The 25,980-nt window shown below is 40.0% G+C and overlaps 1 protein-coding gene across 4 annotated transcripts in view; it reads left to right on the plus strand.

Moving 5' to 3' along the window:
* Window positions 1-25,980, plus strand: part of TMEM116 (transmembrane protein 116) — a 163,495-nt gene that overhangs the window by 4,684 nt on the left and 132,831 nt on the right. For 2 of the 4 annotated variants that reach the window (XM_060193081.1, XM_016190589.2), the window contains exons 1-3: window positions 2,337-2,432; window positions 2,984-3,030; window positions 4,885-4,948. In XM_060193081.1, the coding sequence (XP_060049064.1) occupies window positions 2,385-2,432; window positions 2,984-3,030; window positions 4,885-4,948 (159 nt within the window). In that variant the 5' untranslated portion in view covers window positions 2,337-2,384. Of the gene's footprint in view, window positions 1-2,336; window positions 2,433-2,983; window positions 3,031-4,884; window positions 4,949-25,980 lie in introns of those variants that run through there. The other 2 variants (XM_060193079.1, XM_060193080.1) reach the window with 1 other exon arrangement.

Below are 25,980 nucleotides of genomic sequence, written 5' to 3' on the forward strand. Positions count from 1 at the left end.
GGGTTGTGCTCATGGCAAAGCCAAGCACTATCCAGGTGGGCTATTTTGCCAGCTCTAAGGGACTAATTTAAAGAGAACAAACAAACAAAAAACAACAAAAAACCCAAAATGTGGATTGTTGACATAAGATCTTATAGAAGATATGACAAAAGAGAAATTTTCTCCTGACAGGAGCTGTAGGCTGATTTGGCATGGCTGTTCTCTGAACAATTTGAGGTTTGTTCTCGACTGAGACAAGAGTTCTTTGTCTAAAAGCATTTTCCTATCAGCTGGTGAGACTGTCATTAGTCCCTTCCCCCTTATTAGGAGGATACATGATTAGAGGCCGCAGAATACTCACTGAGATCTAATGATACTAATTTCTGATCTGGAAATTTCTCGGTATTTTAAATTTATTTTTAAATTAGTTAAAGATTAATTTATTTGATTATCTGAAAATGTAATCAGTGTGATTTAAACTCACCTCATCATAGCCTTGCCCTCTATTTCAGGTTGTATATTTCTTCAAAGATTTGTTTTTTCATTTTTTTAAAAAGTTTCACTTTTTTTGTTTTTGTTTTTTAATATTTATTTATTTAATAGAGACAGAAGGAAATCCCGAGGGAAAGGGGAAACAGGAGAGAGACACCAATAGCACCGCCTCACCAGTCATGAAGCTTTCCCCCTGATGGTGGGGATCGAAGGCTTGAACCTGGGTCCTTGTGCACTGTAATGTCTGTGTTCAACCAGGTGTACCACTGCCTGGCCCCCGTATTGATAAGAGAGAATATGATACCCAGAGCATCACTCTGGCGTATTCTCTGTTAGAGGTTGAACTCAGAGCCTCAGACGTGAGAGTCCAGCACTAGATGCTTTGCCACCTTCTGGGGCTCTTCCTGCTTTCTTCTTCCCCCAGTCTTTTTCTAAATATTGCTAGTTTTTTGTTTTTTATGCTGATCATATGATGTGTTCGGATTCAAATAGTTTTCCTCCTATTGAGTTGTCAGGAAAGATAATGCATTTTTGCATAGAGAAAGATGGAATATACTATAAGCTCCTGAGTCTGTTTCCTATTTGTCTTGATATCTTCTGTAACATAATGCTTTATATAAAGTTGATATGTAAATACAAGTGTGTAAAACAATTGGGTAGTTTAATACTGTAAGATATTTCTGGAGGGAAGAAAATGGACAGACATTTATAAGCATTTTTCAAGCTTTTTCTTGGTGTTATTAAAAATAATGATTTAATAAAATTTAAAAATTTACTGATTGGGAGCTGGGAGGTAGCGCACCTGGTTAAGGACACAGTATGAAGCGCAAGGACCCTTGCAGAAAATCCCAGTTTGAGCCCCTACTCCCCATCTGTAGGGAAGTCGCTTCACAAGCGATGAAGCAGGTCTGAAGATGCCTATCCTTCTCTCCCCCTTCCTCTGTCCTTCTCCCCTCTAAATTTATCTCTGTCCTATACAATAAAAATGGGAAAAATGGCCTCCAGGAGCAGTGGATTCATAGTGTCAGCCCCGAGTCCCAGCGATAACCCTGGAGGCAAAAAAAAAAAGTATTGAGTGAATATATAGTCTCTCTTTTCCCAGCACATTTTGTCCCTGAACAGGTCAAGCTTTTTTTATTTATTTTATTAGTTATTTAATAATTATTAACAAGATTTTAAGATAACAGAGGTATAATTCCACACAATTCCCACCACCAGAGCCCTTTATCCCATCCCTTCCATTGAAAGCTTCCTTATTCTTTATCCCTCTCTGGGAGTATGAACCAAATTCTTTATGGGGTACAGAAGATGGGAGTTCTGGCTTCTGTAATTGCTTCTCCGCTGGACATGGATGTTGGCAGGTCTGTCCATTCCCCCAGTCCTTTTCTACGTTTCCCTAGTGAGGTAGGACTCTGGAGAGGTCAGGTTCCAGACACATTGGTGAGGTCATTTGAACAGGGCACGTTTAAAGCAGACTGTTTCCTTCCTTCCTTCCTTCCTTCCTTCCTTCCTTCCTTCCTTCCTTCCTTTCTTTCATAACATTCCATCTCTCTCTGTCTCTCTGTCTCTCTCTCTCTCTCTCTCTGTGGTTCCATTTCTCTCGTACCTTTTTCCTATAACTCAGTTCTATTTGTATTTATTTACTTATATACTTTTTTTTATTATTCCTGCCTCAGGCCCCTTAATATTCCTTATGCTTTTCGAACTTTGTTTCCTTGTCACCTGCTCTTTCTATTTTTGTTCGTTCTGCTTGGCTTTTTCCTCCACTTGTCACAACCTTCTCACCTTGCCCTCTAGATACAGGGCAGGATCAAGTAGGGAGGAGCCAGACTGGAGTAGGGGTGGAGCCACCTGTTCCCTGCTGCTTCGGTTCCGTATAGGGCTGCTTAAACTTAGTTGAAACTGAACTCCTGATGGCCTTCCTACTGGAGGGTCACATTCTGGAGGACAGGTGGGACTTGGTAAGATTAGAAGCTCTTTCTTCTTCTTCTTCTTTTTTTTTTTTTGGCTCCCCCTTTCCTTCTATATTTTTCACTCACAGTGTCTTATCTCCATATCATTATCCTTTCTTTTTCCTATTTCTTTAAATTGAATACTAATCTTGCTTTTTCTCTGTCTAGCTGTTAGTCAATGCCAGCATTTACTACATTTACTATTACCTGCTCTTTCCCCATACTTGTTTACTCTCTCAAAGTTGTTTTTCCTACCTCTTTTCTATTTAAAATTTTTTCTTATCCAATTCTCTTTTTTATTTAGTAATTTCTTACTAGATCACTGCTCATTTTAGCTTACTATTTTTTATAGACATTGCAGTAGGAAGACAAAAAAAAGAAGAAGCTGCTTTGCTTTTCCAGGACCCTTTCAGCCTTTCTTCTGATTCTCAGACTTGCAGAATGTTTTGGTTAGACTAAAGGGGGATTTGTGTTGCACAGACAGTTAATAAACAGTAAAATCAGAGTATGGTTGAATATTAAATGTAAAAAACTTAACTATATTCTCTTATTTTATTTAGTTTTTTTCTGCAATACAATGGATACAATTTGTTATGGCTATTCTGAGGTAAGTTTATTTAATGTTCTGTAATGTGACAATCTAGTGTAAGCAAAACTGGAGAACTATGCAGTTTTCTACATTGTTTCACTCGTGATTTGCTTTTAGTCTTTAGTTAGAAATGCTATACTTTACCCTTTTAATATCTTCTCATTAGTAAAATGTGACATTAACTAAAAAACAGATTGAAGGGAAACTTCTGGAAATCAAGGACAACTTGGTAAACAGAATTGATTTGCCAAGTTCATAATAAAGGACCTGCTTTAGCAACATGTATTTTACAAAAATGGGGAAAGGGCTCAAGTGGTGGTGCACCTGATTAAGTTCACATTCAACCAAGCACAAGGATCTGGGTTCACATCTCCACACCTTACCTGCAGGTGGGGAGCTTCACGAGTGGTAAAGCAGTGCTGTAGGTGTCTCTCTACCTCTATACTTCCCCTCTTAATTTCTTCTTGTCTTTATCCAATAAATGAACAAATAAACAATTACATATTTTTTATATGGGAAGAATATAGAGATTAGCATGAGCCCTCCATAAGTAGGTATACAAATTCATGAACTATTCCTTATTAAAATATGTGCATTTTATTTAATATAAACTAATGTGAATTGCCAATAAAGTTATAACAAAAAATCAGTAGCAAAAATAAAGGAGCTATAATTATCTTATTTTTTATTTATAAAATGGAAATATTGACGAAACCATAGGATAAGAGGAATATAGTTCCACACAGTTCCTACCACCAGAAATCTGTATCCCATCCCCTTCCCTGATAGCTTTCCCATTCTTTATCCCTCTGGGATCATGTCAGGATCATTATGGGGATGCAAAAGGTAGAAGGTCTGGCTTCTGTAATTGCTTCTCCACTGGGCATGGGCACATTGGCAGGTCGATTCATACTCCCAGCCTGTCTCTCTTTTCCTAGTGAGGCAGGGCTCTGGAGAGGCAGAGCTCCAGGACACATTGGTGGGGTCGTCTGCCCAGAGAAGTCAGGTTGGCATCATGATAGCATCTGGAATTTGGTGTTTGAAAAAAACATTAAGATACAGGGAGTCGGGCAGTAGCGCGGCAGGTTAAGCGCAGGTGGCGCCAAACGGAAGGAGCGGCAAAAGGATCCGGGTCTGAGCCCCCGTCTCCCCACCTGCACAGGCGGTGAAGCAGGTCTGCAGGTGTCTAGCTTTCTCTCCTCTTCTCTGTCTTCCCCTCCTCTCTCCATGTCTCTCTGTCCTATCCAACAACGACATCGATAATAACTACAACAATAAGATAACAAGGGCAACACAAGGGAATAAATAAATAAATAAATATTTCTGTGGTCCGGGAGGTGGCGCAGTAGTAATGCTTTGGACTCTCAAGCATGAGGTCCTGAGTTCGATCCCCGGCAGCACATGTGCCAGAGTGATGTCTGCTGGCTCTTTCTCCTCCTATCGTCTCATGAATAAATTAAAGTCTTTAAAAAAAAGTTTTAAAGCAGAAAAATAGTTAAATAATAAGGAATCTAAAGGGAAGAATATAGCAAATGAGATTTCATTTCAAAATGGGTCTCCATTTTGTAAAAAACTAGTTGGTCTATTTTAGGTTGTCTTTCAAGGGGTCCATGACTTTACTAGTTTTTGTGCCTGACATCTAATATGCAGGTGGACCAAAAGTATTGTCTGGGGAGATGGTGTCAGAAAGTACTAGAAAGCTGGATCAGGGGAGATAGAGAGTAGCTTCCAAATATGGGAAAAGTATATAAACATTGTTAACTGTAAACCCCACCAATTTGTTCTGGGGCCCATATTCATCACTGGAGCCTATGTAACCTCTGCATCCATGTAATTATCATATTTTAACAACCATCTTTTTGTCTTTGTCAGTGTGATAGGATCAAGTTCACTTATTGCCTACTCTGTATTCCAGAATATACAGAAATCTCCAGAGGTAAGCACGTGTGTGTGTGTGTGTGTGTGTGTGTGTGTGCACGCACACACACGCTGGATTTTATCAGTTTAGTCTTTGAAGTAGGTAACAGGTATTACCTAAAAGTGATAGAATGACTATATAAATTACTTATAAATTTGTCATTATGATACATTGAGATACTTTTACACACTGTCACTAGGTCTCCCTGTATATATAGTTAACTACAGTGTTGAATTCTGAGAGAATATCTACTAAATGTAGATCTTTAAGGTATATATTAGTGATCAATATTAAGTAAAAGCTTATTGTTTGAGTCCTATATTGACTCTCAGCATTGTAAGGTTTTGTCTGGAGATGAGTTTTCTGGTGTTGATAACTTAGTAAAATTACCAGTGGGGTAGGAAGTAGTTCAAAGACTGCTACAGAAACAGTATTTGTTTTATTCCTCTAGCCATCTAAGTAATTACTATTTATGGTGACAGAGCAAAAATTAATTCTATTTAAAACTGTTCATTGTTTTAAAAAAATCAAGTCAGAAACTTGTTCTGATTCTAAGAGCAGCAGGAAGATAAATTTGCTAGCTCAATAAAGATTTTAAAATAAATGTAAGTTATATCACAGACAAAATCAAAACAAAACCAAAATTAGGAAAAATAATGTTCAAAGTATAGATTGGAGAGCTTTTATATATAGAAACTAGTATTTTGGGGTTTTGTTTCACTTTGATTATAAAAATAGTTTTGGGAGGCTGAACGGTAGCGCAGTGGCTTAAGTGCACTTTGCGCCAAACACAAGGACCTGTCTAAGGATCCCAGTTTGAGCCCCTGGTTCCCCACCTGCAGGAGCATAGCTTCACAAGTGGTGAAGCAGGTCTGCAAGTGTCTATCTTTCTCTCCTCCTCTCTGTGTTCCCCCCTTTCTCGATTTCTCTCTGTCCTATCCAACAACTACGACAGCAGTAACAATGATAAACAACAAGGGCAACAAAAGGGGGAGGGAAATCGCCTCCAGGAGCAGTGGATTCATAGTGCAGGCACAGAACCCCAGCAATAACTCAGCAATAAAAATAAATAAATAAATAAATAGAATATCTTTGTGTGTTTCAGCATTTACTGAGTTCCAGCTCTGCTGTGTTTTATGTATTTTATTACTGGTCCTTTACTATAAGAAGGATGCTATAACCCTATTTTGCATTCTTCTTCTATTTCGCCTCATTCTCCTCCTCATCCTCCTTCTTCTCCTTCCCCCTTCTTTTTATTGGGTATAGAGAAATTGAGAGGGAAGGGGGAGATAGAGAGGGAATGAGATAGAGAGACACCTACAGCCCTATTTCACCCCTTGTGAAGTTTTCCCTCTGCGGGTGGAGTCCCAGGGCTTGAACTTGGGGCCTTGTACACTGTAATGTGTGTGCTTAACCAGGTGTGCCACCTCCTATAACTCCATTTTGCAGAAATTGAGGCTCAGAGTCAGAAAATATCTTGTTCAAATTATACTGTAAATAGCTAAGCAAGGATTTTTTTTATTATCTTTATTTTTTTATTGGCTAGAGACAGCCTGAAATTGAGAGGAATGGGGAGATAGGGATAGAGACAGAGAGATACCTACAGTCCTTCTTCACCACTCATGAAGCTTTTCCTCTGCAGGTGGGGACCGGGGGCTCGAACCTGGGTCCTTGCTCACTGTAACATGTATACTCAACCAGGTGTGCCACCACCCGGCCCCCCCCAGCAAGGATTTTTCAAAAGTTCAGCTCAAAACTACAATGCACCTCAAATTAAACAACTTTTAATTAAATATAATTTATTATATTCTAGATATATGTGCACACTACCAGGCATCCACCTCCATCTCCAAGTTATTATTTTTTTCTCACCAGTACTGCACATACTGCCAGTGGCTCTGACCTGGGTCCTAGTGCATGTACTCTACTGGGTGAGCTATCTCCCAGCTTCTTAAATAAATAAAAAAAATTAATATTTATCTTAGGGTAGGTGAAATAGTTCACTTGGAGAGTTTACTGCTTTGCCATGTATGTGACCCAGGTTCAAGCTTGGCCTCCACCACATTGAAAGGAGCTTCAGTACTATGGTCTCTAGCTTGAGATCTCTCTCCGTGTCTGTATGTCTCTCTTGCTCTCGCTCTCGCTGTTTTTCTCCCTGTCTTCCTGTCTCTATCAGTCATAATTTATTAGTTTGATATTACAAATGAAGAAGAGAATAAAAACTGAAATAGCCAGGAGTCATGGCACAAAGCGCAAGGACAGGCAGAAGGATGCCAGTTCAGCCCCAGGTCCCCACCTGCAGGGGAGTCACTTCACAGGCAGTGAAGCAGGTCAGCAGGTGTCTTTCTCTCCCTCTCTGTCTTCCCGTCCTCTCTCCATTTCTCTCTGTCCTTTTTAACAATGATGACATCAGTAACAAAAACAATAATAACTACATCAACAATAAAAAACAACAAGGGCAACAAAAAGGAAAATAAATATAAAAGATTTTAAAAAAACACTTAAAAACTGAAATAGCCAAATATTACCTTTTAAATAAAAATAATTATAGTGAACTGGAGAAATCCATTGGAAATCACTGAAGAAATTATTGATTAGCTAATTAGACAGTGGCACAGAAAGACAACTTGAGAGAAGAAAATGGCTTAAGTCAGCCAATGTCAAAACCACAATAAAAACAAGATGTGGGGCAGATATACTTAATTGAGTATGTGTGACTTCATTTCTCTGTAAAGGTCACTTTTCATATTCTTTGTAACTCGATTTCATCTAAGTAGAAATGGGAAGCAGCATTTTTACAAGAGGATTATATGAGTTGTTTTAGGTCTCTTTGCTGCATCAGGATAGACCTGGATCCAGAGTCTCCTCAAGGAGGTTTTTATTTTTATTTATTTATTGCCTCCAGGGTTAGCTGGGGATAGCACTACGAAGCCATTGCTCCTGGTAGCCATTTTCCCCATTTTATTAGATAGGACAGAGAAAAATTGAGTGAGGAGAGGAGATAGAGAAGGAGAGAGAAAGACACCTGCAGACTTGCTTCACCACTTGTTAAATGTCTCCTTCTGCAGGTGGGGAGCTGGTGGCTTGAACCAGGATCCTTGCTTGGTCCATGTGCTCAGTAGTAGGTGCACTCAACCAGGTGCACCACCGCCTGGTCTTGAGCTTTTTAAAATTTTTTTTTAATTTTTTTATTTCTTTATTGGGGAATTAATGTTTTACATTCAACAGTAAATACAATAGTTTGTACATGCATAACATTCCCCAGTTTCCCATTTAACAATACAACCCCCACTATGACATTTATCATCTTTCATGGACCAGTATTCTCCCCACCCACCCACCCCAGCGTCTTTTACTTTGGTGCGATACGCCAATTCCATTTCAGGTTCTACTTGTGTTTTCTTTTCTGATCCTGTTTTTCAGCTTCTGCCTGAGAGTGAAATCATCCCATATTCATCCTTCTGTTTCTGATTTATTTCAGTCAACATGATTTTTTCAAGGTCCATCCAAGATCGGCTGAAAACTGTGAAGTCACCATTTTTTACATCTGAGTAGTATTCCATTGTGTATATATACTACAACTTGCTCAGCCACTCATCTGTTGTTGGACACCTGGGTTGCTTCCAGGTTTTGGCTATTACAAATTGTGCTGCCAGGAACATATGTGTACACAGATCTTTTTGGATGGATGTGTTGGGTTCCTTAGGATATATCCCCAGGAGAGGAATTGCAGGATCATAGGGTAGGTCCATTTCTAGCCTTTGGAGAGTTCTCCAGACTGTTCTCCACAGAGGTTGGACCAATTGACATTCCCACCAGCAGTGCAGGAGGGTTCCTTTGACCCCATACCCTCTCCAGCATTTGCTGCTGTTACCTTTTCTGATGTCTCACATTCTGACAGGAGTGAAGTGGTATCTCATTGTTGTCTTTATTTGCATTTCTCTGACAATCAGAGACTTGGAGCATTTTTTCATGTGTTTCTCGGCCTTTTGGATCTCTTCTGTGGTGAATATTCTGTCCAAGTCCTCCCCCCATTTTTGGATGGGGTTATTTGTTGTCTTGTTGTTGAGTCTGGCAAGCTCTTTATATATGTTGGTTATTAAACTCTTATCTGATGTATGGCATGTAAAGATCTTCTCCCATTCTGTGAGGGGTCTCTTGGTTTGGGTAGTGGTTTCTTTTGCTGTGAAGTGGTCTTGAGCTTTTTACAGTGTCTCCCTACTCATGTCTCCTCTTCTGTTCCTGTTCCCACCATCTCTTCATTTAAATTCAGGTAAAATGTTTGTTCTAGGGGGCCGGGCAGTGGCACACCTTGTTAAGCGCACATGCTACCATGTTCAAGGACCTGGGTTTGAGCCTCCACTCCCCCTCCTGCAGGGGGGGATACTTCTCTAGAGGTGAAACAGAAATGCAGGTTCTTTCTCTCTTTCTTTCTATCTCCTCCCCTCTCAATTTCTCTCTGTCCTACCATATTAAAAAAATGTTTTAAGAGATTTTCTTTTCATATTGAGGATCATGTTTAGACTTTTTAAAAATATCTTTCTCATTACCAAGCACTGTGTTGTATTTTGATACTGATTACATTTTCCTTAAAGGCATGGGCTGTATCATACATGTCTTTGTCCTGCCTTCAAGGTAGTAGCTTGTTAAGTGTAGGAGGAGTGATGCTTTGTATCATTATTTTTTTTTAAGATTTATTTTATCTTGTGTGAACTAGAGACAGTTTCACATGAGAAATAAAGACAAACCAGAGCCATGACTCCAGTACATGTAGCATCAGGGGTTTGAGCTAGTACTCTCAGGCATACAAGACCTACACTGTACTAGTTGAGCTATTTCCTATACTTGAAATCTTTCTTCATTTTAGTAAGGAACAAGCAAGTCTGCAGGTGTCTTATCTTTCTCTCTCCTTCTCTAGCTCCTCTCCTCACTCAGTTTTTCTCTGTCCTATCTAATAATAAGGAACACAATAAATTTTTATTGTTTAATAACTTTTTTTCTCCTGCAACTAGAATGTAATGGCTTTCCAATTATGAATGGAATTAAGCATGTTTTTGTCTTCCATTTCCCTGCAAAAGACTTCAGGTATATTTTAATGACTAAGTTTACATATATAATTATATATTATATAGCTATATATAATATACAACATGTATATAATATAGTTACATATAATAAATAAATATATATAGTAGTAATCAGTAACCAGAATTATGTTCTTGAACACAAAGGCTGATTTGGCTGCTTTGATTTTTTTTTTCTTTCCCCTCCAGGGTTTATTTCATATTCAGTTTTAATGTTTTACCTATTAACAGTTACAAACTTGTGCTAAGTCATAGGGTAGTGGGATCTTTGTGCCATCTGTCTGGAATTCTCTAGCACACTTACTCGGAACAGAGGCTTTATATGGTTAAAAGAATAATATCTGATGTTTTTAAAGTACAGCTAGCTTAAAATGTTATTCTTAGCTTAGGAAGTGACTCAGCAATAGAGCATATGCTTTGTACACCTGAGGTCCTGGGCTTGATCCTTACAAGTGCATACCAGTTTTTTAATTGAGTGGGTTAATGGTTTATAGTACAGGTATTAACATGGGTACAGTTTTATTATGCACCAGGATCCCCAAGTTCTCTTCACCCCTCCCTCCCTCAACTTGCCTGGAGTCTTTTGCTTTGATGCAATACACCATGCCCAGTGCACATTTCACTTTGTGTTCTCTCTCCCTGTCCCTGTATATTAAATCCCTCTAATAAGTGAGATCATTTAGTATTTGTCCTTCTCCTTTTGGCTTATCTCACTTAACATATCTTCAGGTTCCATCCAAGGTGATGCAAAGGAGATGGCTTCATCGTTTTTTCTTTATTGGGGAAATTAACGGTTTACAGTAAATAGTAAAATATAGTAGTTTGTACATGTGTAACATTCCTCAGTTTTCCACATAAAAATTCAACCCCTCCAGATCCTCCTCTGCCATCGTGCATCAAGACCTGAACCTTCCCCTCCCTGCCCCTGCTCATCACCCCAGAGTCTTTTACTGTGGTATAGTACACCAAACCCAATCCAAGTTCTGTTCTGCTTTGTGTTTTCCCTTCTGTTCTTATTTTTCAACTTCTGTCTGCGAGTTAAATCATCCCATACTCATTCTTCTTTTTCTGACATATCTCACTAAACATGATTCCTTCAAGCTTCATCCAGACTTCATCAGTTTTAACAGCCAAGTAGTATTCCATCATGTATCTATACCATTTTTTTTAACCACTTAACCTGTTGGGTGATGATACTATTTCCTGTGTGGAAGCTTTTCAATTTTATGTAGGCTTATTGGTTTATCTTTGTTTTTGTTTTTCCTTCCCCCCCCCATTTTGTTGCCCTTGTTCTTATTGTTACCATTGCTGTTTTTGTTGCTGGATAGGACAGAGAGAAATCAAGGAGGGAGAGACAAAGAGGGGAAGAGAAAGATAGACACCTGCAGACCTGCTTCACTGCTTGTGTAGGGGATTGAACTTGGGACTTTGGAGCCTCAGGCAAGAGAGTTTGCATAACCATTACGCTGTCTATCCCTGCCTTGAAGGATTTTTTGAAGCATAGATGGTGAAGTTTTCTTCTATGTATTTGGTAGTTTCTGGCATAATGTCCATGTCCTTGGTCTGCCTGGAACTGACTTTTGTGCACAGTGGTATGTGATGGTTCAATTTCAGCTTCTTGCATGTTTTAATCAGATTTCCCCAATACCAGTTGTTGAAGAGATTCTTCTTTCACCCTTCAGTGGTTTGGGCTCCTTTGTTAAAAGTTAGTTGGCCATAGTTGTGTGGGCCTATTTCTGGATCTTTGATTTTATTCCACTAGTCTGTGTGTCTATTCTAGTTCCCATACCAAACAGTTTTGATTATAGTAGCTCTGTAGTATAGCTTAGTTTAGGTAATATAATGCCTCTGGTCTTCCTCTTTTTCCTCAAGATTGATTTGTGAATCCTGGGTTTTTTTTTTGGTTCCAGATAAATTTTTTTATAACTTCTGTTCTATAGTTTGTTGATACTTTGATTGGGATATCATTAAATCTGTATATGGCTCTGGGTAGGATGGTCATTTTGACAATGCTAATTCTTCCAATCCATGAGTATGGTGCCTGCCTGCCTGCCTGCCTTCCTTCCTTCCTTCTTTGCCTCCCGGGTTATCACTGGGGCTTGGTGCCTGTGCTACAATCCACTGCTCCTGGCAGCCATTTTTTTTCCATTGTTGTTGTTGCTGCAGTTGTTGTTGTAGGATAGTACAGAGAGAAATTGAGAGAGAAGGGAAAGACAGAGACGGGGAGAGAAAGACACCTGCATACCTGCTTCACTGCTTGTGAAGCAACTCCCCTGCAGGTGGGGAGCCAGGGGGTTGAACTAGGATCCTTACACCGGTCCTTGTGCTTTGCACCACCTGCGCTTAACCAGCTGTGCTACCACCCGACTCCCGATATTTTCTTTTTCTAATTTAGGGTTTACATAGTGGAATGCTATTGGTTTTGTATATTGATTTGTAAACTGTCACTTTACCATATTGCTCAATAATATCCAGGAGTTTTCTACTGGACTCTTTAGGAATATATATATTTATGCCGTCTGCAAATATGGACAGTTTAACTTCTTCTCTTCCAATCTGTATCCCTTTGATTCCTTTCTCTTGCTTGAAGTCTCTATGGTTAGGACTTCCAAGACAATGTTGACTAGTAGTGATAATGGTCAGTCCTGCCTTGTACCTGACTGAAGAAGGAATGCTTTCAGTTCCTCACCATTGAGCATGATGTTGTCTGTTGGTTTTCTGTATATTGAATGAACTAGCTTGAATAATTTCCATCTATCCCCATTTTTTAAATGTTTTGATCATCAAAGGATGTTGGGCCTCATCAAAGGCTTTCTCTGCATCTGTTGAAATGATCACATGGTTTTTGGTGTTACATTTGTTGATGTGGCAGGTCACATTTATTGAATTAATATATTGAACTAGTCTTGCATTTCTGGGATAAACCCTACCTGATGACGGTGCACAACCTTCCTTTTTTTTTTTTTTTTTTTTGCCTCCAGGGTTATTGCTGGGGCTTGGTGCCTGCACCATGAACCCACTGCTCCTGGAGGCCATTTTTCTCATTTTTTTTTCCTCCAGGTCTCTAGGTTTATTGCTGGGCTCGGTGCCTGCACCATGAATCCACTGCTCCTGGAGGCCATTTTTTCCCCCTTTTGTTGCCCTTGTTGTTGTAGCCTCATTGTGGTTATTATTATTACCATTGTTGATGTTGTTCATTGTTGGATAGGACAGAGAGAAATGGAGATAGGAGGGGAAGACAGAGAGGGGGAGAGAAAGATAGACACCTGCAAACCTGCTTCACCGCCTGTGAAGTGACTCCCCTGCAGGTGGGGAGCCCGGGGCTCTAACTCAGATCCTTAACGCCAGCCCTTGTGCTTTGCGCCACGTATGCTTAACCCACTGCGCCACCGCCCGACCCCCTATTTTTCTCATTTTGTTGCCCTTGGAGTCGCCCTTGTTGTTATTGTTATTATTTCCATTGCTATTGTTGTTGCTGGATAGGATAGAGAGAAATCGAGGGAGGAAGGGAAGACAGAGGGGGAGAGAAAGATAGACATCTGAAGACCTGCTTCACCACCTGTGAAGCGACCCCCCTGCAGGTGGGGAGCCAGGGGCTGGAACTGGGATTGTTATGCCAGTGCTTGCACTTTGTGCCTTGTGCACTTAACCCAGTGCACTACCAACAGCCCCCACACAATCTTCTTAATGCACTGCTGTATGCATTGATTAGAATTTTGTTGAATATGTATGTATTTATGTTCATCAGGGATATCGGTCTGTAGTTTTCTTTTGTTGTTGTGTCTCCATCCATTTTTGGTATTAGTGTGATGTTGGCTTCATAAAAGTGGAAGAGTTCCTGTGCTTTTGATATTTGGAAGAGCTTAAGGGGTATTGTTAGGCATAAATTTAAAAAAAAATTTGTGATTAATAGTAGGTTATAAGATTGTAAGATTATAGTGTATAGTTCCACACCACACCTATCACCTGAGTTATTATATAGATTTTAGTGTTTCTGGCCTAAGATCCATGTCTTTGATCCACTAACCACTTTGCTACCTCCCTGGATGCTGTTATATTTATTATTATTATTTATTTTTATTTTTTATTAGAGGTATTAGTGGTTTATATTAAATGCAGATGTTGATATATGTGTAAAATTTCTGTGTTCTGCAAAACACTCTTAACTTCAACCTAGGTCTTCCTTCATCATCATGCACAGGACCTGAAAGCCCCCATCCCCTGAATCCTCAATTTTGGTGCAATACACCAAACTCAGACCAAGTTCTACTTTGTGTTTCTTCTTTCTGTTCTTATTTCTCAACTTATTTCGATAAGTGAGCTCATCCTGTATTTATCCTTCTACTTCTGGATTATCTCACTTAACATGATTCCTTCAAACTCCATCCAAGATGAGGTAGAAAAGGTGAATTCCTCACTCTTAAAATAGCTGAGTGGTATTCCATTGTGTATATATACCATAGCTTTCTTAGCCACTCACCTGGGTTGCTTCCAGGTTTTGGTTATTATAAATTGTGCTCCTATAAACATAGGTATACACAAATCTTTTTTTGGATGGGTATATTTGGTTCCTTAGAATATAACCGCAGGAGAGGAATTGCTGGATCATAGGGTAGGTCCACTTCTAGCCTTCTGAGAGTTCTCCAGACTCCTCTCTACCGGGGTTGGACCAATTGACATTCCCACTAGCAGTACAGCAGTACAACAGTACCCCCCACATCCTCTCCATTATTTGTTGTTGCTGCTGTTTCTGATGTATGATATTCTCACAGGTGTGAAGTGGTATCTCATTGTTGTCTTTATTTGCATTTTTAAAAATTTTCTTTATTGGGGAATTAATGTTTTATATTTAACAGTAAATACAACACTTTGTGCATGCATAACATTTCCCAGTTTTCCATATAATAATACAACCCCCACTAGGTCCTCTGTCATCCTTCTTGGACTTGTATTCTCCCCACCCACCCAACCTACCCCAGAGTCTTTTACTTTGGTGTGATACGCCAATTCCAGTTCAGGTTCTACTTGTTTTTTTTTTTTTCTTCTGATCTTGTTTTTCAACTTCTGCCTGAGAGTGAGATCATCCCATATTCATCCTTCTATTTCTGACTTACTTCACTTAACATGAATTTTTCAAGGTCCATCCAAGATTGGCTGAATCCGGTGAAGTCACCATTTTTTACAGCTGAGTAATATTCCATTGCGTATATATACCACAACTTGCTCAGCCACTCATCTGTTGTTGGACATCTGGGTTGCTTCCAGGTTTTGGCTTTTACAAATTGTGCTGCCAAGAACATATGTGTACACAGATCTTTTTGGATGGATATGTTGGGTTCCTTAGGCTATATACCCAGGAGAGGAATTGCAGGATCATAGGATAGGTCCATTTCTAGCCTTCTGAGAGTTCTCCAGACTGTTCTCCAGAGAGGTTGAACCAATTGACATTCCCACCAGCAATGTAGGAGGGTTCCTTTGACCCCACACCCTCTCGAGCATTTGCTGCTGTTACCTTTTCTGATGTATGACATTCTCACAGGAGTGAAGTGGTATCTCATTGTTGTCTTTATTTGCATTTCTCTGACAATCAGAGACTTGGAGCATTTTTTCATGTGTTTCTCGGCCTTTTGGATCACTTCTGTGTTGAATATTCTGTCCATGTCCTCCACCCATATTTGTTTTCTTTTGTTGAGATTTGCAAGTTCTTTATATATTCTGGTTATTAGCCTCTTGTCTGATGTATGGCATGTAAAGATCTTCTCCCATTCTGTGAGAGGTCTCTTGGTTTGGGTAGTGGTTTCTTTAGCTGTACAGAAGCTTTTTAATTTGATGTAGTCCCATAGGTTTATGCTTCCCTTAGTCTTCTTTGTAATTGGTTTCGTTTCATTGAAGGTGTCTTTAAAATGTATGCGGAAAAGAGTATTGCCAACTTTTTCCTCGAAGTATCTGATAGTTTGTGGTCTAACATCCAAGTCCTTGATCCACTTGGAATTTACTTTTGTATTTGGTGAAATATAGTGGTTCAGTTTCATTCTTCTGCATGTTTCAACCCATTTTTTCCCAACACTATTTGTTGAAGAAACTGCTTTTTCCATTTAATAGTCTGGGCACCTTTGTCAAAGATTAGATGTCCATAGGTGTGGGGCCTTACTTCTGGGCTCTCAGTTCTATTCCACTGGTCAGTATGTCTATTCATGTTCCAGTACCAAGCAGTTTTGATGACAATGGCCCTATAATACAATTTGAGATCTGGGAGTGTGATGCCTCCGGTTCTGTTCTTTCTTCTCAAGATTGTTTTGGCAATTCTAGGTCTTTTCTGGTTCCAGATAAACATTTGTAGCATTTGTTCTATTCTCCTAAAAATGTGTTGGGGATCTAGATGGGGGTAGCATTAAATTTGTAGATGGCTCAGAGTAGTATATTCATTTTGATCATGTTAATTCTTCTAACCCATGAACATGGAGTATCTTTCCACTTCTTTGTGTCTTTTTTAATTTCCTTGAGTAGTGACTTATAATTTTCAGTATACAAGTCTTTCACTTCTTTGGTTAGGTTTATTCCTAGATATTTTATTGTTTTGTTGCTATAGTAAAAGGAATTGATTTCTGGATTTCAATTTCTTCTAACTTAGTGTTTGCATAGAGGAATGCCACTGACTTTTGAATGTTAATTTTGTAGCCTGACACCTTATTGTATTGCCTGATGATATCCAAAAGCTTTTTGCTGGATTCCTTAGGTTTTCTATGTATATTATCATGTCATCTGCAAATAGGGAGAGTTTGACTTCTTCTCTTCCAATCTGTATGCCTTTAATTCCTTGCTCCTGCCTGATTGCTATGGCAAGAACTTCCAACACTATGTTGAATAATAATGGTGAAAGTGGGCAGCCCTGTCTAGTACCTGATCTGAGGGGAAATGCTTCCAGTTTTTCACCATTGAGTATGATGTTGGCTGTAGGTTTGCTATATATAGACTCTACTATCTTTAGGAATTTTCCATCTATTCCCATTTTTTGTAGTGTTTTGATCATAAAAGGATGTTGTATTTTGTCAAAGGCTTTCTCTGCATCTATTGATATAACCATGTGGTTTTTGGTCTTGCTTTTATTGATGTGGTGGATCACGTTGATTGATTTACATATATTAAGCCAACCTTGCATCCCTGGGATAAACCCCACTTGGTCATGATGAACAATCTTTTTGATATACTGCTGTATCCGGTTGGCTAGAATTTTGTTCAATATTTTCGCATCTATGTTCATCAGAGATATTGGTCTGTAGTTTTCTTTTTTGGCTGTGTCCCTGTCTACTTTTGGTATCAAAGTAATGTTGGCGTCATAGAAGCTGGAAGGGAGTATTCCAGTGTCTTCAATCTTCTGGAAGACTTTTAAAAGTAGAGGTATTAGTTCTTCTTTGAAGGTTTTGTAGAATTCACTTGTAGAACCATCTGGTCCAGGAATTTTATTTTTGGGAAGATTTTTGATAACTGTTTCAACTTCATTAGCTGTGATGGACCTGTTCATGTTATGTACTTCTTCTTTACTTAGTTCTGGAAGTTCGTAGGTATCTAGGAAATTGTCCATTTCTTCCAGGTTCTCTAGCTTGGTGGCATATAGTTGTTCATAGAAGCCTCTCATGATATGTTGAATTTCTGTGGTGTCTGTTGTGATATCTCCTCTTTCATTTACTATCTGATTTATTTGGGTCTTCTCCCTTTTTTGTTTTGTGAGTCTGGCTAAAAGTTTGTCAATTTTGATCACTCTTTCGAAGAACCAATATTTACTTTTGTTGATCTTTTGTATGGTTTTCTTATTTTCAATGTTAATTGATTTCTGCCCTAACTTTAGTTATTTCTGTCCTTCTGGTTACTTTAGGGTTCCTTTGTTCTTCTTCTTCTAGGTCTTTAAGATGTGCAATCAGGCTGTTTATTTGTGCTTTGTATTGTTTCATAATGTGTGTTTGTATGGGTATGAACTTCCATCTCAGTACTGCCTTAGCTGTTTATCAAATATTTTGACTGCTTGTGTCTTCATTTTCATTGAAGTCTCGATACATTTTGATTTCTTCCTTGATTTCCTCTTTGACCCAGTAGCTGTTAAGGAGTGTATTCTTGAGCTTCCACATTTTGGGACTATTACTAATCTTTTGTTGACTGTTAAGGTTTAGTTTAATTCCACTGTGGTCTGAGAAGATGCTTGGGATGATTTCAATGCTCTTGACTTTGCTGATGCTGTCTTTGTGGCCTAACATATGGTCTATCCTTGAGAATGACCCATGTGGACTTGAGTAAAATGTGTACTCCAGTTTCCTGGGTAAATGACTCTGAAAATGTCCAATAGTTCCAGTTTATCTTGCGACGGACCGCTCAGGTGGAGGAGCAGCAGGAAGGATCAGGGAACTCCGAAGGTGACCACCAGGGTGGGTCAGGAGGAGAACAGAATACAACACACTCTGTTGGAGGGTAAATCTGAACTCAAGTTTTATAGCAAGTGAGAGTTTATATACCCTTCAGCCTTACATAAACAATATCTGAAAGTAATGGACTTGCAGTTTTACAGAAATGTTGTACTTCATGCGGTGATGTATTTTTGAGTAATAGGCTTAGCAGATAGTATTTTACGTAGAGTTTTAACATATTTCAAAAGAGGAGGTGAGTAAGTATTATTAAGAATTTTTCCTAAAACTTTATGTATTTGATGACCCATAACTTTGTCTACCTCATTTCCTGTTCATCTGTATCTAATCTGGGAACAGGGACTGTTCATCCCTGATTACACGGCATCATTACCATGTACATAATGAAAACAATAATCAGAGTTTCCAATTTAGATCTGCTCAGGATGCCAAGACCCACTTCCAGAATTCTTCTTCCTTGAAGAGAGTTTCCTGGGTGCTGACCCTGTCAGACCCATCGTTCTAGATATGAGTGGGGCGTGGCATTATCTATCTCCTCATTTAGCTCCCTTATGTCTTTATTGATTTTCTGCCTGGATGATCTGTCAAGTTGAGAGAGTGGGGTGTTGAAGTCCCCTACTATGACTGTGTTGCTGTTAATGTATTGCTGTAGCTCTTTCAGTAGATGTTTGATGTATTTAGATGGCTTCTCATTGGGTGCATAGATGTTAATAATTGTTAAGTTCTCTTGATTGACTGATCCTCTGAGCATTAAGTAGTGTCCATTCCTATCTTTTTTAATATTATCTATTTTAAAGTCTATTGTGTTAGATATGAGAATAGCTGTTCCTGTCCTTCTTTGTGAGCCATTGGCCTGTATGATAGTTTTCCATCCTTTCACTTTGAGCCTGTGTTTGTCTTGTTGAGTTAGGTGGGTTTCCTGTAGATAGCATATTGTTGGGTTGTGTTTTCTGATACATCTTCCTACTCTGTGTCTTTTAATGGGTTAATTCAGGCCATTGACATTTATTGATATCAATGATTGAAGGTATTTTAATGCCTTTCTTGTAGAGTTTTAGAGTGTTCTGATAGATGTCCTATTTATGGTGGTCTGACTGTTTATAGGAGACCTTTCAGAACTTCTTTCAGGGCAGGCTTGGTGATAGTTGATTCCTTCAACTGTTGCTTGTCTGAGAAGGTTTTGATGCCTCCATCTAGTCTGAATGACAGTCTAGCAGGATACAGTATTCTTGGTTGAAAGCCTTTCTCATTGAGTACTCGACAGATATCTTGCTGTTGGTATGCTTCTAAAAACCCCTTCTGTTTCATTAGTTTAATCCCCCCTGCTTAACACTATTCTATTTACATAACCACTGCATTCTATTTACATAACCACTGTTAACAAGCACCACCCTCCCTCCAGGGCATTGGTGGTTCAGTGGTAGAATTCTTGCCTGCTCCGCCCCCTCTCCTTGTCACACCCTGATTTTCACCAGTCACTTTTCCCTCCACCCTCTCTGCATCGCATCCTGTTCCCACCCTACTGGGTTAGTATATTTATAAGGACAAGATTGTTTGTAGTTTTTAGTTTAGCTTAGCTTGGTATAGATTGCGCTGCGTCCTGCATGAATAAAGAGATAATGCGTACAACCCAGCCATGAGTCCCAGGTCATCTGTTACCCGCCGGTGAAGCCAGCCCGGCAAAAACAACATCTTGCCTTTCTCTTCTGGCCTGTAGTGTTTGTGTGGAGAAGTATGCTGCTAATCTTATGGGTTTTCCTCTGTAGGTGACTCTTTGTTTTTCTCTTGCAGCTTTCAAGATCCTTTCTTTATCCTTATTCCTTTCCATTCTAAATATGATGTGTCTTGGTGTCTTTAAGTCTGGGTTAATTCTGTTTGAGACCCTCTGGGCTTCTTGAACCTTTATGTCTTTAATGTTGTCTAGACTACAGAAGTTTTCAGCTATTATGGCCTGAAGAATGCTTTCTTCCTCTCCCTCTCTTTCTTCCTCTGGTAAGCCAACAATGCAATGTATATTGTTTCTTTTGAAGTCATCCCATAGGTCTCTGTTGTTGTTTTCAGTCTCTCTTAATCTCTTTTTGAGATCTCTTAACTTCTTTTTTTTAAATATTTATTTTATTTATTCCCTTTTGTTGCCCTTGTTGTTTTATTGTTGTAATTATTATTGTTGTTGTCATTGTTGGATAGGACAGAGAGAAATGGAGAGAGGAGGGGAAGACAGAGAGGAGAAGAGAAAGATAGACACCTGCAGACCTGCTTCACTGCCTGTGAAGCAACTCCCGTGCAGGTGGGGTAACTTCTTTTTTAGTTGTCTCTAATTCGTCCTCGATCTTGCTAAGTCTGTCTTCAGCCTCATTGATTCTATTCTCTCTCCCCCTACTGTTTTCTGGAGTTCATCTGTTTTGTTACCCTGTTCTGATACTGTTTTAGCTTGTTCATCTAGTTGTGTTCTTAGCTCAGATATTGCAGCTTTCAGCTCTCTAATAACCTTGAGATAACTAGTGTTTTCTTCCAGAGTCTCATTTGTTGTTTCTGCATTTCTGGTGACAATTCTTTCAAACTCTTTACTCACTCCTGTGATTATTTCCTTAACTAGTGTTGGGATGTTGACCTCATTATTTTGTGCTTCACCCATTTGGGGGCTTTTAGCTGGACTCTTGTCCTGGTTCATTTCTCCAATATTTCCTCTTGTTGGTTTAACCATTTTGTATATTATGCTATGAGGTCCCTTTCTCAGTACTTTTCAAATTACTGATCACTATTTCCTGGATTGACTTATGTCTAAGTAAGGTAATTAAAGGGTTCACAGTGGTGGAAGTTACCAGTTGTTTCAATAGTATTTTAATCCCTATTTGGAGCTTAGTGGCTTAAAAGCCTCTTTTGTGCTTTTTCTTCCCTTTAGGCTATGGGAGCCTGAGGGCTTTTAAACTGTAAGTAGGCTTCTTAGCTTAATCCCTCACTCCTGACCAAAAGATAATGGTAGAGATAATCCAGTGATTATGCAGAGACTTTCACAACCCCACTGCTATGCCACCGAGGTATAGATCTTCTCCTGAGTTTCCTGGTTAGTTCTCTGTCCCCTGGTGTCAGCCCAGGGCCTCCCTGCCGCTGCTCCAGATTCTGAGGGCAGTAGCAATGGAGACTCAGAGTTGCACTTGGTAAGTCCCAGGGAGTTCTCTCCTCCCCTCAGCAGTCCCCTTGTTGGTGAACAGACTGGAGGTGGTGCCTCAACTCATAAACTGCCAGACTGTTACCAACCACCCAATCTCTCCCTGGGCTCCTCTCTATCCACCAGCCACGCGTGTTTGCGCTCACCGATGATCTGGTGGGTCCCTGAAGTCGTTCTAGTCCTGTCCTGTTTTGGTTCCAGGTGGTCTTCTTAGGTATTCCTAGTTGATCCGGGAGAGGAGAGAAACACATCTGCTGCTGCTCGTAGCCCCCTTTATTTGCATTTCTCTGACAATCAATGACTTGGAGCATTTTTTATATGACTGTTGGTGTTTTGAATCTCTTCTCTGGTGAATATTCTGTTCATATCCTCTCCTTATTTTTGGATGGGATCATTTATCTTTTTGTTGCTATGTTTGGTGAGTTCTTAAATATTTCGGTTATTAACCTTTTGTCTGATGATGTGGCATGTAAAGATCTCTCATTCTGTAAGGAGTCTTTTTGTTTGGGTGGTGGTTTCCTTGCTGTGTGAATGCTTTTTAATTTGATGTAGTCCCATTGGTTTATTTTTCTTTTAGTCTTCCTTTAATTGGACTTGTGTAATTGAAAATGCCTATAAAATTTAGATGGAAAAAATCTGTCAATATTTTCCACTAAGTATTTGATAATTTCTGGTCTAACATCCACATCCTTGATCCATTTGGAGTATACTTTTTTGTGTGGTAAAATGGTGGTTCAGTTTCATTCTTCTGCACATTTCAACCCAATTTTCCCAAAATGATTTGTTGAAGAGACTTTCCTTTCTCCATTTAATAGTCTTGGCCCCCTTGTCCAAAATTAGATGTACATAGGTTTGGGGGCTTATTTCTTGGCTCTGAATTCCATTCCACTGGTCAGTGTCTCTGTTTCAGTAGAAGGCAGTTTTGATTACAATGGTCCTATAATATAGTTTGAGATCTGGGAGCATGATGCTTCCAGTTCTATTCTTTTTTTTTTTTTAATATTTAAACTATATTGCTTCTTAGTTTGTCCAGTGAGATTATGTCAACAAGAAATGAATACCGAGTGAATTAATAGGGAGGACTGTCTTCCACGAGATCAAACAACATGTTTTGCATGGTGGCACTGTCTCTGATAGTCTAAAGGCAACATCTTTTCCCCACTGTCAGTTACGGTGGGAAAGCCAAGCGCCAAGTTTAACTTGTCCGAGTGGAGTCGCATCTTCAGAGCAGGAGAAAGCGGCTCCAGCACGTCCTACAATGTCACCCAGCTAAAGCAAGAAGCCGCCGCCTCCCTCAGCCGAGCACTCATGTCTCTGGCGCTGCGTGCAGGTCAGGCCCGGGATGAGGAGGGAAGAGCAGCCACGGCAGAGAGTCCTCTTCACTGAGGGGTCTCTGCGGGCAGAGAAAAGGGTGATCGGGACCCGCGCCCCGGCCCCACCGTCCCATCCCTGCCGGGCGCTCACCGCTGCAGGACTAGCCGCTTCGCGATGGTCCTCTCCATGTGGCAGTAAAACCTCGCCAGCGCCTGGTTCTCCGGGTTCTGTGCGAGGACGCAGTGGGCGGCCTGGTAAAGAAAACTCTCCGGTTCTATTCTTTTTTCTCAATATTACTTTTTTTTTTTTTTTTACTGCTACCAGAGTTATTGCTGTGGCTCAGTGCTAACACTATGAATTTACTACTCTAGGCAGCCATTTTTTTCTTTTTTAATTTAATTTTTTTTTTTGCCTTCAGGGTTACTGCTGGGGCTCAGTGCCTACCCCATGAATCCACCCTCCTGGAGGCCATTTTTTCTCCCTTTTGTTGCCCTTGTTGTTGTAGCCTTGTTGTGGTTATTATTGTTGTTGATGGTGTTGTTTGTTGTTGGATAAGACAGAGAGACATGGAGAGAGGAGGGGAAGACAGAGAGGAGAAGAGAAAGACAGACACCTGCAGACCTGCTTCACCGCTTGTGAAGCGACTCCCCTGCAGGTAAGGAGCCAGGGACTGGAACACTTTGCCCCACGTGCGCTTAACCCGCTGCGTCACCACCCGACCCCCCCTTTTTTAATTTTTATATTATTAGGGCAGAGAGAAGTTGAGAGGGGAAGTGGAGATAGAGAGGAGAGAGAAAGACAAACACATGCAGACTTGCTTCACCACTTGAACTTGGGTCCTTCCACCTGGTAATGTCTGTGCTCAACTGGCTGTGCCACTGCCAGCCACCTTCTGTGTTTTTTGTTTGTTCATTTGTTTTTGCCTCAGGGTTATTGCTGGGTATGTGCCTGTACTACGAATCCACTGCTCCTGGAGACCATTTTTCCCATTTTGTTGCCATTGTTATTGTTGCCATTGCTGTTGTTGTTGGATAGGACAGAGAGAAATCGAAAGAGGAGGGGAAGACAGAGAAGGAGAGAGAAGGATAGACACCTGCAGACCTGTTTCACCGCCTTTGAAGTGACTCTCCTGCAGGTGGGGGGCCGGGGGCTCAAACCGGGATTCTTCCTTTGGTCCTTGCTCTTCGCACTATGTGCGCTTAACCCACTGCACTACCACCCAACCCCCTCTGTTTTTGTTTTTAATGTAGTTTGGATACTGATAAATTTTCAGTTATGAAAGAAGTATCTTCTCCTACTTTGTAACTTTCTTTTTTACTTTCTTTTATTTTTATTTATTTATTCCCTTTTGTTGCCGTTGTTGTTTTATTGTTGTAGTTATTGTTAAATAGGACAGAAAGAAATGGAGAGAGGAGGGGAAGACAGAGAGGGGGAGAGAAAGATAGACACCTGCAGACCTGCTTCACCGCCTGTGAAGCGACTCCCCTGCAGGTGGGGAGCTGGGGGTTCGAACCGGGATCCTTACACTGGTCCTTGCACTTTGCGCCACATGTGCTTAACCCGCTACGCTGCCACCGGACTCCCACTTTATTTTATTTTAAACCAGAGAGAGACTGATACAGTGGGAAGATACAGAGAGAAAGACCAGAGCACTGTTCAGCTCTGGCTTATGGTGGTGCTGGGGATTGAACCTGGGACCTCAGAGCCTCAGGCATGAAAGTCTTTTGCATATCCATTATGCTGTTTCCCCAGCCCCCTCTTTTTTTTTTATGACATGAGGATTATCACTGGAACTTGATGCCTGTATGATGCCACTGTTTCTGGTGAATTTTTTTTATTTCTTTATTAGGGAATTAATATTTTACATTCAACAGTAAATACAGTAGTTTGTACATGCATAACATTCCCCAGTTTCCCATATAACAATACAACCCCCAGTAGGTCCTCTGTCATCCTTCTTGGACCTGTATTCTCCCCACCCACCCAATCCACCCCAGAGTCTTTTACTTTGGTGTGATATGCCAATTCCAGTTCAGGTTCTACTTTTTTTTTTTCTGATCTTGTTTTTCAACTTCTGCCTGAGAGTGAGATCATCCCATATTCATCCTTTGTTTCTGATTTATTTCAGTCAACATGATTTTTTCAAGGTCCATCCAAGATCGGCTGAAAACGGTGAAGTCACCATTTTTTACAGCTGAGTAGTATTCTATTGTGTATATATACCACAACTTGCTCAGCCACTCATCTGTTGTTGGACACCTGGGTTGCTTCCAGGTTTTGGCTATTACAAATTGTGCTGCCAAAAACATATGTGTACACAGATCTTTTTGGATGGATGTGTTGGGTTCCTTAGGCTATATCCCCAGGAGAGGAATTGCAGGATCATAGGGTAGGTCCATTTCTAGCCGTCTGAGAGTTCGCCAGACTATTTTCCACAGAGGTTGGACCAATTTACATTCCTAGCAGCAATGTAGGAGGGTTCCTTTGACCCCACAACCTCTCCAGCGTTTGTTGCTGCTACCTTTTGTGATGTATGACATTCTCACAGGAGTGAAGTGGTATCTCATTGTTGTCTTGATTTGCATTTCTCTGACAGTCAGAGACTTGGAGCATTTTTTCATGTGTTTCTCGTCCTTTTGGATCTCTTCTGTGTTGAATATTCTGTCCGTGTCCTCCCCCCATTTTTGATGGGGTTATTTGTTGTCTTGTTGTTGAGTTTGGCAAGCTCTTTATATATGTTGGTTATTAAACTCTTATCTGATGTATGGCAAGTAAAGATCTTCTCCCATTCTGTGAGGGGTCTCTTGGTTTGGGAAGTGGTTTCTTTTGCTGTGAAGAAGCTTTTTAATTTGATGTAGTCCCATAGGTTTATACTTGCCTTAGTCTTCTTTGTAATTGAATTCGTTTCATTGAAGACATCTTTAAAATGTATGCGGAAAAGAGTATTGCCATTATTTTCCTCGAAGTATCTGATAGTTTGTGGTCTAACATCCAAGTCCTTGATCCACTTGGAATTTACTTTTGTATTTGGTGAAATACAGTGATTCAGTTTCATTCTTCTGCATGTTT

The sequence above is a fragment of the Erinaceus europaeus genome, chromosome 6 (genome assembly GCF_950295315.1).
Source record: "Erinaceus europaeus chromosome 6, mEriEur2.1, whole genome shotgun sequence".
Taxonomy (NCBI): Eukaryota; Metazoa; Chordata; class Mammalia; order Eulipotyphla; family Erinaceidae; genus Erinaceus; species Erinaceus europaeus.